The 16468-nt window shown below is 37.6% G+C and overlaps 1 protein-coding gene across 2 annotated transcripts in view; it reads right to left on the bottom strand.

Moving 5' to 3' along the window:
* Positions 1–12867: 12867 nt before the first annotated feature.
* LOC109036636 (fatty acyl-CoA reductase wat) overlaps positions 12868–16468 on the bottom strand; it is a 70336-nt gene continuing 66735 nt past the window's right edge. For both annotated transcript variants that reach the window (XM_072295812.1, XM_019051021.2), the window contains exons 8-9: positions 15104–15361; positions 12868–13988 (exon numbers count right to left, since the gene is read on the bottom strand). In XM_072295812.1, the coding sequence (XP_072151913.1) occupies positions 13886–13988; positions 15104–15361 (361 nt within the window). In that variant the 3' untranslated portion in view covers positions 12868–13885. The remainder of the gene's footprint in view (positions 13989–15103; positions 15362–16468) is intronic.

Here is a 16468-nt window from a genome sequence, read left to right as displayed (position 1 = left end):
TCTGAAAATTTCGAGAGAAAATATGCATGAATGTAATAAAAAATGCATGTTTTATCTAGGGAAATTTGGCAACTCCCGAATGCTCATACGGCGTTCTTCCTTAGCACGGCAGTATAGCCTCTGCGCACATAACTAAGAGTCTAAAAAGTTTGATCGCTCCTCTTTCACATCATTTTTGGGGGTTTCTTTAGCGTTGGAAAATCCATTCCCAAGTAGCATTTTTAAACGGTAAAATGGCGTTATTTTGAAATTAAGTTGCAATTTTTATGATTTTTTGGCGATAAAATTGCGAAAATCTTCAAAATATGAGATATTATCCTCAACGGCAACCTTTCAAGAGACCCCACAGTTCAATCATCATTTCCTACCGGATTGTATGACAACGATCCGTTTCAACCAATAGGATCGCTCTGTTTTCCCTTTTGTCGTCTTTATCTAACACTTTATCAATTAATTTCAATAATCAACTCAGTAGGATAAATTAGGAGCTTGTGTGAAATACATTTACCATCGATCATTTATTCAGTCTAGACTGGCGAGAAACAAACAAAAAAGATACCCTCCACGTAACCCTGGCGACCCTGGCGTAATTTTCGCGATATTGATGCGAAAATCGCGTAATTTATCACTTTCTTACTACATGATCGCATCGTCTCATGCATGAGGAAATTAAGCGAGCAACTATTCGAACTTTGGAGTGGTTATGTGGTATCACACGAAAAATCTTAGTTTCAAATGACTGGCGTTTATGAATGTAGGTCGCGTCGTTGAATGCAGAAGTCAAGCGCGCAACTATTCGAACTCCGGAGAAGGTATGTGGTATCACTCGAAAATGAAGGAAAATCTTAGCTTTCCGCCTGTCTCGAATGAATTGTCCTCAGTTTTTGTGTTGTGAATAAAGGTATTAAGTGATTTCTGAGGGAACTGTTGTATTTTAAAAGTGCATACAATTTTGTTAAGCGCAGACTCCTTATTCATGTATATATAAGTTACAAAATGTGTTCATAATCTAAGGGTATATCCAATGTTGAATACTCATTCGAGCCTGTGTGTAAAAACTTTGTTCTCTCTATCATTTGAGCTCATTGGTAAGAGTTGTCTTACTATAAAGACAGACACTTTTACGATGATAGACAATTTCAATGTTTCAGTGGCGCGGCTTGAATGGTCGATTGTCGATATTTCTCCATTTGAAGCTATGTTAAAGAATCGATTATTAAAGATTCGTTGCGAACACCCTGTTCATCGATCCTTTTTCGTAGGTTTAAATGGCAGATCAATCGATATATTCCAAAGCACGCCACGCTATAGCAATTTTTCCGATTGGTGTTTTTGAGGATGACGATGTCTCCGGAGACTTAAACGCAAGGCTAAGAAAGCAAACGAAATGAGCAGCCGTAAGGAGGTCCGTTCAAGTTTTACTTAATGCATTTTATCCGACTGTATTTTAACAATAATAGCGCCTAAGAGTGGTATTTCAGAACTCATTTACCAGTTCTGTAGCATCAGTTTCACTTTTATATAGAAGGATTAGAATTATCTTTTGCCTCTGAATGTATACTTTTCTTGATTTATGAACATATGACGTATACAACAAAACAAAACAAAACCCTCCCTCATGCATATCCATACATTTAAGAGCATGCAAGCGAGCAATAAATTTCATTCGGCAGTGGCGCTATCCCAGCAAGATCTTACGCAACGAAATTCAACCGAGATACTCTCGTTTAAAAACGCATACATTCTCATGTAAGTTGTCTTATTCACCCAGAATAAAGTGAGAACTAAATAGCGATTGAATAATAATTACAATGTTTCTCCTACATTTATCATAGTTCGTCGTTTTCAGGACGAAGAAACGTAACTACATTCTTAGATTGCAAAATTGACTAGAAAAATCAATTTTTATTAACAAGGATATACGTGTGCCGTTTTCATCCAAAATATCGTCTGATTTTGGCATAAGATCAGACGAGAAGTCAAAGACGTTTCCAGCTATAAATTTCCATGAGTTCTACAGTATAAATGCAATTTATGAGGGGAAAATTGGCAACATTGAAATGTAGATACGTTCTTTTTTGGTTGTAACGACAAGTTGTGCCTGCAATTACAGAAGGATGAGTCGTTTCTAGAGGAAATACGCTCGGTTTTTGACGAGTTACAAAATGTTAGGTTTTTTCTAGGCACTTACAGCTCATTTGAAAACGAGGATGTTTTATTTCATTGGAAACTCGTTCAGAATGGGTTTACTTTGCATTTATGAAGATCTCGATCCTCGATGCGATTTTATGACAGAGAATATCACGCAAACCTACGAGGGAACAACTTTGTACTTCTCGATCTTAGGGATCGTGTGAGTCCAATAATAGATTGGTTTCACATTAACGGCGTGTACATCTTCTTGCGTAGAGGCCTCTGGCGTTAAAGAGCCGTCATAAAAATCTAAATCGACGATGACTTCAACTGATGCTGTAACCAATATTTTATGCGTATGATGGATGCGTCGGTAAACAGGACCACTCGAACTTTCTTTTATCATTACGCAAAAAAAAAAAAAAAAAAAAAAAAAAAAAAAATTATTGATGAACTGCGAAAATAATTTTTTCGAGTAATACTGTATACTTTCTCGTTTATCATGATTATCTTTAACCTTAATGCAGATTTTCTTCACCGTTACGGGCAGCTCAACTCCCAATGAACGCCTCGCGGCAAAACGATTCCGACTTGAAATTGAACTATATTTTGCAGTGGGAACCACACAATTTCCAGCTTATTTTAAAAACTACACAATTTTCATCAGTTTTCCTCTACAGATGGATGCTTTTATGAATGACTCAAAAATAATAGTCTCTAATTGCAAAATAGTTTAATTCAACATAGAACATTTTTAGCCTGCGACAGAAAATCCGCCATCTTGATTTTTCAATTTACTTTACATGTAAACGTTACGTGAGACGATTCTCTCTACCGCAATGTAGTAGTGCATAAACTTATTTGGCGTGGACTCTGGTAACCGCACTAACTAACCATAGACGGCGGATCCAGTACCTTCGAACGGAGGGGGCGTAAGAGGAGTTCGGGGGGCTTCTGCCAGAGAATTTTCGAAATTTTGAAGCATATAACATGCAGTTTGAATCAATTTCGTCATGAATAATTACCAACTATGTGTGTCCTTCCTTCTTCTTTCCTCCGTTCCTTTCTGTTTTCTTTCTTCCCTTTTTCTTCTTCCTCTTTTTCTAGTGGACGCGTATGTACCAACCCCCCCCCCCCCCCTCGTCCTAAATCTGCCTATTCCACAAATATTCCTCTTCATCCGCGTGGATTTGAGAAAAGTAGTGAGATAAAATCGATCAAAAAGCTCGAGCAGCTGAAAAACCCCTCCCTTTGGCGATCTGACAGACATGTTCTCGAAAGTTTGTAAAGATAATGTCACAAGATCAAACCGTGCCATGAATATATCAAAGTAAATTGCTGTGATTGGTCCAAGTCATCGAATAAGCCAATCACAACACCTGACCTCGAAGATTGGATGGCTCGATTTGATCGTGTGACATGGGCTTAACGTGTATGCCGGTCGAGCGGTGAAGCTCGTTCCAATCACGTTGTCTGTCGATTTTGCATCTCACCTTGAATGAATTGGCGAGTTTGCAGTTCGCCGGTCCGATCGAACTCATTTTAATCGAAAACCCACTTCCGGAAATTATCATACCACGCTCATTCAGCTTTCAACTCGGAGCGACGCGTGCAGTTTCATTTTAAAAATCAAAGCTTAAAGGGGTAAGTTCAACGCAGTAGGCCGGTTGTGCGGTGAAAAAATTCACACTTGTAAAAGGCGCAACGCGTGTGGTGGCATCATTATGTATCGTATAGTATTCATTTCTTAAAGCAAGGGTATCGATAAGGGCCGGTGTAGGGTCCAGCCTAGCTGAATTCTCTCAACTCTAAACTTTTTTTCTCACTGAAGGTCTAAAATTTTCGGAATGCTTCATGATGTGGTCATTTTTGGTGCCATAATAGGTCTAATACTACCCTAAACGTGGGTCTGAAGGCCGATTTTGGTGGTAAAAGCGATTTTTCCGGCATTCGACCATGCATTCACAAAAATCGCATTTTTCGCCCTAATCGGCCATCAGATACGTGTTTAGGTCAGTATTAGATCCAAAAAGAGATCGGAAATGACCCAATGAATATATTTATGCTAAAAGGAACTATGTTGCATCTGAACCGTATGCACATAGTTCATTTAGCATAAATATATACGTCTAAATGATCATACACGCACTCCGTAAAATATAGACCTTCAATGAGGGAAAATTCGTAGTTGAGGAAGTTCAGGGTGGGCCCAAAACGGCCCTGATCGATGCTCCACCTCTCTAATAGTATACTCATACCCATTGCTTATTCTCTAATGGACAAGGCCTTCCATTCATAAGAAATGAACGAAAAAATTATGAAAGAACAAACACAAAATTTGGTTTAATGATTTTAACTTCCGCCGCCGCACCGCGCCGACCGTACCGTGTTTGGCGCAATGCGTGAAGTATTCACGCAGTCTTGTAGGCGCTATCCGTTTCACGCTGACCGCACTGTGTTTGCCGCAATGCGTGAAGTATTCATGCATCCTTGTAGGCGCTATCCGTTTCACGCTGACCACAATAACCGCACTGTGTTTGATGCAATGCGTGAAGTAATCGTGCAGTCTTGTAGGCGCTAATATGTGTTACATGCCGATTGTCGCGCCGAGGGCTCCTCCTTTTCATCTCAAGTCTACGTCATCATTTCTCCCTAAGTCGCGCCGTTCCAGGCCAAATTGTGTGTTTTGGTTTCTCTCTTAACTCGACTAATTAAAGGTGCTGTCTCTTGTATCACTGAAAGACGACAAAATTAGATATTACTATTTTCTCAGGAAATGAGAGATTTTGTAGCCTTTTCTCGTTTGTAATTTTTTATTTCTAAATCAGATGTTTTTTTATACCTACATTTAAAAAAATTGCAAAATTTGCCGCCCCCAAGATTTGCCGCCATGGGCCGCGGCCCATGTGGCCACCCCCTTAATCCGGCCCTAGATTCATCAGTCCTCTAACTTTGAAGTATGTATACTATCAAAGGGCCAATTTTTATAATTTTTGGGTGTTCTTTGCGCCGAAGTATGCTTTGACCACGTTTGGCAATGGGCAAGTACAATTTCTGACTCATCTATAAAAATGTCTATCTATACATGTAGGGAAACAAATGGTAGGTATATAATCGTTGTTTCTAAAAAGAGCCAGATATTGTAGCGACTTATTGCAAAATGTAGTCCACTTAACCTCTCTCAAGTGGACTTTATTTTGCAACAAGAAACTACGAATTCTAGTTTATCCATAAAAGCACGCATCTGCCTAGGGAGAAAATAACTAATAGCATATACTTTTTTCCTTGAATGAGCCCAAAAATAGCAGTTCTATGTTGCAAAATGTAGGCCAAGTCTTAGTTTAATTCTCTTATTTTTTTCCATCGTAAGGTCCTTTCGATCACATACAGATGCGCACGGTACACCTTCCGATTTCTGTCCACTTGTACCTGATTAGAGGGTCTTTGATAAGTGGGTTGTCAGTTGGTCTTCATCACGATGGAAATAACACGCTTTAAACGCAATGTGCACTTACCTTGACTTTATCGGGAGTCAGTCCTTCATGTCATTCGAACTAGGAGCATGACTTCGCTCGATCAAGTATGTTTGCCAGATATTTCGATTATATGTATAATTCTATCGTACAATTAATTTAATTCAATTTTCACATTAATTTGAGGAATCGAAGGAAAAAGAAACAAATTGAATTGCAACGTAGTAAAACTCCTCTCATATTAATTTTTTCACCTGGGGGTTTAAAAATACGCTGATAAAAATCAAAGAGTGAAAGTCGGTGCCGGTGTCTATATAGCGCCCAAAAACCCCAAGTGATATGAATGTAAAGTGAAATTAGCACTATAGAAGCGTATTACACTCCGCAAAAAAGTAGATTCCGCTCCGTAAGGCCTTGTCTCCACGGGACGTTTTCATGGGATTTGTCCCAAATTCGAATCGCAGGAATGAAACTTCTGGGATTTTTCCCAGTTACCGTTTCCACGGGACGGGGCTCATACAGTCCTGCGACTAGTTTGCGCGGGAAGATAAATTAGTTAAAGTCGAGTATTTGACCGGGATTAAAATAATAATTGTACTCAATTGACAATTGGACACATTATTTTAACTAAATAAACATGAACAATGTAGTAATGAATAAAATATCGCACAATTCTCCTTCACTTCTTCTTCTTCTCTTAGTGGGTCAGATACAAGTACTTACCATACTTGGTACTGGGAAAAATATTGATTAACTCAATATTTTTCCCAACTTCGTAAGTGGGATTTTTCCCTGGGACAAATCTCGTGAAACGGCTCGTGGAGACAAGGCCTAATAGCGTAAGTCACTACGTAAGGAGTATAGATTCCGCGCGGCATTCATATAGCTCGGGGATTTTTGGGCACTATACAGACTTTGGCACAGAATTTCCCTCCAAAATGATTAAGAAAGGATCATCAAGTAGTTTTCTATAGATGAATTTTATAGATGAATTTGCTCTTTATGGCAATGGCAATTACATAACTCACCCAATACATGTTTTAACCGTTAAAATGTTTTCCTTTAATAATGATACCATCATGACGCAGTCATTTTAGGTTACTTAAGGACGTCGAAGTATTTTCAAGACACACTATTACATCCAATATGTGATGCTATAATGATCTATACTCATATCTTTGGACACTACTTTTGACCGAGAAAAGTGGGTATGAAGGAAATTAAAAAGTAAATAATTCTATTTGTGTTCTTTTTACTCTGCACATGTAATGCACTAAAATACCGATGCTTCAAACGGAGGGTGTTCGCATTGATAATATTTCCAGAACCAATACCTACTAGTATACTTATTTTACAGGGAGCAAACTATCAATGTATAGGAGAAGACACACCTTGAAAACACGACAAATTATGAAAATATTGGTAGTGTCGGCAACATGGAACAGTAACAAAGCACACCTCCACAGTTTCTTCCCGACCTCTGACTTTGAGGTTATTAACTCCAATCTTTTCATCAGTTTATTCGGATTAGCGGCAGTATTGGGTAAGACTTAATAGTAGCTTTCCGAAATTCTTCGGTTAGGCCGACGGAAATATTAAATCATGGACGTATGCATAACACTGAAAGGAGCAGCTATAATTTTCTGGCCTCAACTCTAACCGCTCTCTAGTTTGGTTTAGGGTTTTCCAAATCGTATTAGATTCACAGAAACTGCATCTCGTGTTTGCTTCAATAACAACGCACAACAGCTGGAAATTAAATTTGAAATAGGAGCGTGAACAGCAAGCTGATTATTAAAATGGATAGACAAAGCAAGAGACAAAGAAAACGATGAACGAATCGAGCGATCCTATTGGTTGAAGCGAGCGGTTCTTATAGACTAAGGGTGAAAATGATGGACTAATTAAAGGTTTCTTGTGGGTTGCCATTAGTTAGTCTATTATTAACCTCCCTTTGTTCATCGCAACCATCCACTTCCACCAATAAGATCACTTTTGTTGCCCTATGCCTTTCCTGTCCATCGGTTTATCTATCACTTTCAATAATCAGCTCGCAAATTATCATCTAAAATCACGTTCAAATGTTGCTCTCAACCTGATATCATTTTTGCTTCCTCGTAGAAACTTGTAGTAGTTAAGGAAAACTAAGTATTTTTTTCTCTTTAAACGAAACGTATTTTTGGAGAGGAAAAAGTAGCCTCGTATTATTAGTCTTATTTTTCACTCCCTCCTGCTCGCACTTTTCCCCCTACACAATACGCTCAACGCCGTTTAATATACGCCTTAGATCAGGAAAAAATCAAATTATGAATGGCTGAAGTCAAAAAATGCGTACCTCCGATTGCGACATTATAAGTCTCCACTCTTGCTTAATTTTTTCAAAGGGAAACTCACCAACCGTCTCTATTGAACTTTTCTGTGAAGATTCTTCACCTATTCTAAAAAAATCACACAAAATTACAAGGGAGAATTTTGATTAGTTTTCTCCCGGGAAAATAAAACAAACTCGGAAATCTTTAAATGTTGCAACGGAAATACGTCTTTTTTTCATTTTGCCATCGCTATGCTCGATGTCGCTTACAATATTGCCATGCTAAGGAAAAACGCCGTATGAACATTCGAGAGTCGCCAAATTTCCCCGATTAAATCGTGTATTTTTAAAGTAAGCTATTAAAATTTTTCCTCACAATTTTCAGATATTTTAGATAAAGTTGCGAACAAAACTGTCCGAAAAATTGGAGGAAAGTTATTCAGAACTTTCCCAATAAGTTAGTTCATTATCGAGGAATATATGACAACGCCTGAGTGCTCTTACGGTGTTCTTCCTTAACACGGCAGTGTATGCCTTCAAACGGAAAAATTCAAAATATGTTTCAATCCTCGTTCAGTTCGTCACGAAAACACTCCGTGTTTCGTACCCCGTGGAAATAACTTAACTTTCTATACATGGATACCTCAATATTTGATGAATTTTTCCATCAGACCCAATCAAACATGGTATAGAACTAAAATGACATGGAGCAAAGTCGCGTTGAATTAAGCCACCCACCAGCTTCTTATAGCAAACGAGCTCTGAAGGTTTAAGTTCAAGGTCACCGTTAATTTTGGAATCGCGCCTGTCTTTCGTTGATTAGAGGATTCAAAAACTGGAATACTTTATCTTTCACAGCTGGTTTTCCTTAATCTTTTCAACCGGTCCTCGTGAGAGCTTCTGCATAGACGATTTGAGAATTGAGGAATTAAAGATCCATTTTTGAATCCAAGACTCCAAGAGATGGTTTGACTTTGGTAGTAATGATTCTGAATTTGATGTTATTCAGAAATTCAACATTATCTCTTAGGCGCGTTGTGCGTTAGTGTTAATGGTCAATTTGCCCTAAATTTTAGGTCATTTTCAAGCACCTTGATTTTATTTGCCCTCTTTGTGATTTGGTCCGTTAAGGAAAAACATGAGATCATTTCCTCGTCAAAATAGGAAACATCAACATTAAATATGGATCTCAGTATCCCTTCCTCATTACTTTTTTATCCATTCTTAGCAATAATTTACTCAAATATGACATTGCTTTTTTTCTGTATCTTGTAATTTTTGGCTTCAATCTAAATTTTGAGCGTTCCTGTCTTGTTTACAGTAGCTTTTTGGGTAGCAAAACTGAAATGGAAGATCAGTGACGAGAAAGTTGAAGAGAAAATCACCAGAAATAAGAGTGCGGAGGTTGCTTTTGTTCTAGAGAATTCCCTCTACGCATGTTGTCATTTTACGCTATTGCTTTAGCGTAGATTCTATTTTCACACATGCACCAACATGCGTTTATAATTCAAGACCATATCTAAGGCGTGCTTATTCGAGTTTGTCCCCAAAAGCTTTTTTCACTGCCATTTGAGCTCATTACTCAAAGTTTTCTCACTATAAATTCAGGCATTTTCGACGATAGATTTTCAATATCGCAGGAGACTTAAACGCCAGGCTAAGAAAGCAAACGACTTGTAAGAGGCCGATCAAGTTTTACGTAAGGCATTTTGACCGATTTTTACCCCCCCCCCTCCCCCTGGGCACCCGCGAGACAACCTCTCGCCCACCCTCTGCAATCAGGTAAAACCGGCCTGGCCGCCTTCCACGATCAGAAAAATACGGGAGTTTGAAAAAAAGCTGAAAAAAGCATTTTTATTGGATTTGTTTTTTCAGGTTCAAGACTTACATAAAACTATGCTTCATTCCCTCCCCCGTTCTGAGGAATTTGTGACTAACGCTCAGGCTTTCTCCCCTCTTCAGAAGTTTACTAAATAGGTGAAAAGCCTCTTTATTGATCGCAACATAGTGTCCTAAAGGTCAACCATCAATCAATGGCGATTATTGCAAGTTTTAGTAACACTGTTTTTTCACCATTAAAATCTATGTTAAACAATCGAATCTAGGTAACGCTGCATGTCTCGCCTAGAATCGATTTAATCGATGGACTTAAATGGAGTATTAACGGTGTTGCCAACTCCTCAGAATCGCCACTGTTATTGATACCGCACAAGAGCTCATTCTTTGAGTCAAAATGAAGCATTTTTCCTGTGAATTTTGTCTTATAGCCACAGCCTTCCATATTTTTCTCTCGCACATCTCATTATTAGCCAATAAAACAATAAAGCAAAAGGATTTGATTTATCTCCGTGATGAATACCATGTGTTTAAAATGCATGTGTTTTATATCAGTAGCTATCTCCGATCTCCCAATTTATTACTTCAGTATTTTTTCCAGCACCTAGCTAAAGTATCATAAGGTGCCCTTTGTATTTGCATTTGATAAAAATGGACTACATTTTGCAATTTGGAACTATAAATTCTAGCCCGGTTCAAAAACAACGTATGTGCCATTAGTTTCCCTGTGCATATAAGTGTATTTTCAGATAAGCCAGAATTTATAGTTCCAAATTGCAAAATGCAGTCCAAATGCACTCTTATCACCGAGCAAGGTAATGCTTTGATGAATCACTTGTGAGACAGAGCGTATGATGAGCTGCAGTGGTTATGATGAACTTATATCAGCTAACACATGCTTTGATAATGTTGTATTTTTCCGTGTGTACTTAAACACCGAAGACTGAATGCCATTGAAATATGATAACAGTGGATGACAATTTAAAATTCTGCAGTTAAGATAAGAGCAATATCCGATAGAATTAAATAAGGGTCACTGGCCAAGGCTCGATGCCAGCTATACTTACGAGCACTGCGTTGGTCTGAAAGTGAATTATTCAGTGTCATGATAAGCGTTAGTGCAAGGACATGATTAAATGAGTAATTTTCTCAACGAACGGCGGGGGCAAGTCGGAGCACATTTTTGAAGAACTGCAAGACGAGAGTGACTTGAGCGATCAGGTGAGGAAAATGACCGCGCCATCGTTGCCAAGTTTTGATAATAAAAATGGAGTTTGGATTCAGGCTTTTATTCTTGTGGTTTGTCGTGCTCGTGATTGCGATGTAGCATCTACCCAAAAACTATGTTTCTAGGATGGATAATATTTTTTTCTAAATACACACCCGGAAAAGGCTGTTAAAAAGTGAGAATTGCAGAAAGCAGTATAGACCGACTAAAAGAATTATACGCCTTATAATGACAGGCACAATGAGTTGTTCAGTCGTTGCATCGTTTTAGTATGATTTCACTGCGTCCATTTGAAAACGAAACTTTTCTAAACCACACGTCATCTGACACTCAGATATGTTTTGCATGGCACTTTTGTTTGCATCAGCCGTACTGATACCTAGACCTGTTTGGCCTGGTCCGAACAAAAAATCAATTAAACCTGTTTTTCTAAAACTCAGAATTCTACTTCTTTCCAGGTAGGTAATAATAAAGTGGAATTGCGAGACGTGGAAACATTCATGCTTTTATAGAAATAAGCATTCCTCTCAAAGGAACTGATATTACGGTACAAGTACTAACAATAAGCTAGGGATAGTTTGAGTATCTGTGTTGATTCAGAGTCATATTGAGCATTTTTTTTCGTAAATACCTATCCCAACTAGCCATAGAAAAGGTTTCCTTTCCAGGAATCTGTACAATGTAATAATACATATACGAAAAAGTCTTTAAATTCTTTTTAGGTTCCGCTTTTTAACTGGAAAAGTTGGATTTAGAAAAATAAAAAAATAGATCGGGTCGATTCGATTTCTCGATTTCATAAGCTAGGTAGTCAGGAGAAAAAAAAAAATTGGATTTTTCGTTAGTGAATTTTTTTCTCGCTAATCTTCCATCAAACATTAAATTCTCACCTAAAACTTATATTTCTTTGCCATTTTTCAGATATAATGAACTGAAAAAATATCGGATTTACTATCACAAGAGTCCCGTTTTTATGACACTTTTCCGCTGCTCTATTCCGTTGTTTAGAAGAGAAACTTGCTGCCTGAATTAAATATTCAATTTCACAATCAAAAGCTTTTACATGGGATGAAAATTTCTTTTGGTAGATGTTCTATTTTTTGATAGTTAGAGTGAAATAACTTAGTTAACCGAACTCCGAGATATTTATACTCTTCACAGTCCAGGATCTTCCGGCCATCCTCCAGTTCAATGCTTTGCTGATCACCACCGATAACCAACTTCTCCGTTCGGAAATTTGGATCGGGCCATTAAAGATCGGAATGTGCAAGGCAGGAAAGCTATCGCGATGCTAAATGGGGTTCTCTGGGACCAGAGTATCTCCAAGGAGACCAAAAGGAAAATTTACAACGTCATCGTGAAGAGTATCGTAACTTACGGGAGTGAGGTCTGGCAACTTAAGAAAAGAACTGAAGACATGCTTAGGGCAACCGAGATGGACTTTTGGCGAAGGTCTGCTGGGATATCGAGAAGAGAGCGTATCCGCAATGAAAGGGTACGCGAGATAATGGGTGTGGAAAAGGACATCGTGCACGATATCAGGTCCAAGCAGTTGGTCTGGTATGGACATGTGCGAAGGATGGCAGATGATCGGTTGCCCAAGCAGGTCTTCGATTGGGTTCCTCCCGGAAGGCGACGGCGTGGACGTCCTGTGAAAGGTTGGCGACAAGGGGTGGAGGAGGAGATCAGAAGGTGCCAATTGCCTGATGATCTCTGGGAGGATAGGGGGCAATGGCGATTGGGCGTCGCAGAGCGCGAGGCGGCGCTATAATCGCGACTTTATGTATGTGTAGAGTGAAATAACTACTTCTGACAGGAAAAACTATCGATTAAAAACAGTTTTTTTTTGGTTTTTTTTTTTTTTAAAGGAAAAGAGTGAGCTACTGTTTCAAAGTATTTCACAGTCATTTATTTAAATAAATAATAACACCTAAAACTAACAATTTTAAATTAATAAGGACAGTTTAAATTAGAAATAAAGAGACTGAAGCATTATGGTATCGAAATAATTTGGGGCTTACGGCCTATTCATTCCGTATTCTAAACAACCTCTTAAGCTATATGTATTGAAACAGAAATAAATGTATCACTGACAATCTAGCATGGTGGGCTGAATGATGTTGCGCAGATTAAGTACAAAATTAAATTATTTCAATAAGTGAAAATTCACCGGTTTCCAAGTAAACTTTTGCTTCTCCAAAGTAGAATCAAATTGATTGATCTCTTTACGCTTCAACTATCATGAGTATAGTTGTAAATAAAAATTCAGGTAAATTTGAGTTAGGGTGACATCAGGCTAATTTTTGAAAATTCTCGCTCGCTTTTAGTCTATAAACAGTATAACATCAGTTTGACGTCGATTTTACACTGACAAAATGTGTCTATGTGTGACCATGTGAGAAGCCAAGTTGCTCGTTTTTCCGTGAATACTTGGCTGGTTTAAACTATTTTATTACCTAAAGCCAATATCATCAAACTAAAATCAGTGTTATCAGCCCAATGTCAGTCAGATCAGTTTGATGTCAGCAAGATCACGCTGGTGTCAGTCTAATATTTAACTCACTTTTACGAGGGTAGAAGTGAGATACAAGAATAAAATGAATGATCTCTTTCCCACCAGATTGATCAAAGGAGTTGAAGCTTACTTCAGTCATGGTTATGGATAGTAATGGCTCAAAATTTGGTAAATAATTTGATATTTTACCGGCTTATAAAGAGTGTTTTTCACATCGAGAGCTTTGTGCATGGTTGTCCAGACTAGTCCTCTAATAACAACCATCCAATCATAGAAATTGTATTCATTCGTAATTTTGCATTGCATATATTACCAGGGTCCGGTGATAGTGATTGCCTATCACAATCTAGTGTGAGTGAGATCAGGGACACTTGTCTTTGTGGATGATATCATGAAGTGAAATTGCGAACGATGTAAAGAGATGTCGATACTGCAATTTGACATAAGATTAGCCCGACAGCGCCTTTCAGTAAACAGTGGGCGTAGTATAATCTGCAACAGTAAGTAGTATAACATAGATTAATAAAATATCATAAACGTCAAAATAACTTTTGATCCATGTAAATTATGTGGGAAAATTTGAAAAAAAAAAAAAAAATATATACCAGAAACCTTCGTGTTAATGTAATCACCTAAACTTCAAGTTCAACATAAAAAAAACGCGATTAGAAAAACAGTAAGAATTTAGTCAGAAATATGAAATCGTTGGATATGGTGATCATTTACCTAAATCAAAAATTAATATTAAAAAGGACAATGCGGCATGATAATCGAACAGAATACTCCAATGTGATAATGAAACACACGATGAGAAGAACGGGCAAAAACATAAGAAAGCAAATCCATTATGCAAAAATCAATGGATATAGGGATGAAAAACAAGTAATGATGTAAGCGATAGTAGCGAAGGGACAAAATGTCTCACAAAATGTCTGACAAAATGTCAAATTTCCCGGTCAATCTCTTCTTACTTTTGAAATTATTATGTTGATGTAAAATTTTTCTTATGTCTAAAATTGTTAAATTATAATAAACTCCGCGCACCGCTTCCCTGAGAAAATCTTTATAGAACATAAAATTGTAACCTACTATTTCGCAGCCACTACGTGAGGTAAGGAGGAACATGTTTGCCTATATCCAAGGCTACAAAGTATTGAGATCATTCCAACACACTACCTTATTACCTTCTCAAACGTCATTTTAGTTCTTAAAGATATTTAAACATTCGTCATGAGTCAGAGTATTGAAATGACGTTTTTATTGACCAATTTACGACCTTTTTACTCTGCTTCAATACGATTATCAGGAAGAAAACAGATATACAACGCACACGTGTGGGATACTTACTAAGTTCATTTAATGATCACCAATTTGAGTGGCTCCTGACAAAGCGGCGTAATTAAAAGTTAAAGACTCTCGTAAAACCTAGGCGAGGCAATGTAACTTATTTGAACGGAGTTCATTCATAAAATCAACAATCTTAAATTATTACAGTGCATTAGATGACTGTTATTTTGCTTGATTTTATGATGGTATCCCTTTGATTTTTCGAAGATGTGAACTATTATCAAGGAACGCTGATGACGTATTAAGAATGAAACACTCACCTGTTCCACTTCTTTCTGGCTTTAGGAAGGGTATCAACATCATCCTTGAGCATGTAAACTCGGAGACCTAGACAGAGAGCCTCAGTCTGATATCTCCATGACATTTGCTCCATGTCGAAGAAGAATATGCTTTGGTCCTCCGGTGTCATTTCTTTCCAAAGATTCTGTACGTTGTAGTTGGTAAATTTCCACTCTTGCGTTGCAAAGTACTCCAAAGTGTCACCAACTTTTGACAAACGATCGTAAATTTTTCCCAACCTGCAATGACGAATTCATATATTTGGGTGTAATTAAACAAAAGTAGTCCTACACAGAAAGTTTTGGGTAAATATACAGTGTATCAGGGAGTTCACCAGCCAAACTGCAGTGGCGGATACCAGTGGCGACTTTTGCAAATCGGCAACACTGTTTTGCTCCATTTAAATTTATGGAAAACCATTGATTCTAGCGAATCGATAAGGCTGCTTGCCTCGCCCAAAATCGATATTTTCAAAGAGATTTAAATGGTGGAAAACAGTTCTGCCGATTGCAAAATTGCCACTGCGCGTACTATGGGTCAAAATATGATATTTATTGTCATTCATTCTTTTTTCTAGGAATACCACCCTCGAGGCTATGGACCTGCAAATTTCTGAAAAATCATGTACTTTATCTGAGATTTCTTCCAAAAATGTTGCTTTTTCCTTGACCCATGTGGAGTTGATCCTGTGTATTTTTCGCCCATTTTTCATTTTTTGGGGGTTAAATAGTAAGATTTTAACTCTTGCAGGGAGGCTAAGAAATTTTTCGTCCATGTTTAGCCACCTTTGAAGGGTTTTTCGACCAAAATATTACTGGCTTATTTTAATCTAAATACTAAGCACAATACTTGAAAAAATATTATAAAAATTGTTTTTAACTTTTTTTACCACGACCGATCGAGCCAGAAATGAAAAGTACGATGAAAAATAAAGAGGATCACAAAAATCTTTAAATAAATCAAGAAAATGCAACATCATAAGCATAATCGGAGATAAAATATGCGATTGTTCAGTTAATTGAGACCGGGGAAGAAGAAAACAATATATGAGAAAAGAAAGCTTTTTTTACAGAGAATGACTTTGCTAAAATTTTCAGGGCTTAAATAATTAGGGGTTATCGGTCTTCTAAAGGAAATTACAAAAAAATAATAGTGATGACTAGAAAATATCCATCCTTATACAAATTATCAGTCGTATATAGGTGAATGTATACCGGTTTCGACAAAGTTACATTAAACTTGTTTTTTTTTTTCTTTTTTCATTTTCCCCACTGTTCTTTCCTTTTTTAAACGATTACTTAACTGCAATCGGACCCTTAAATAATCCGAAATGAAGTTTTGATTTC

Source organism: Bemisia tabaci, chromosome 2 (assembly GCF_918797505.1).
Source record: "Bemisia tabaci chromosome 2, PGI_BMITA_v3".
Classification (NCBI taxonomy): Eukaryota; Metazoa; Arthropoda; class Insecta; order Hemiptera; family Aleyrodidae; genus Bemisia; species Bemisia tabaci.
The sequence above is the reverse complement of the archived record's forward strand: the minus strand, read 5'-3'. Positions and strand labels throughout refer to the sequence as shown.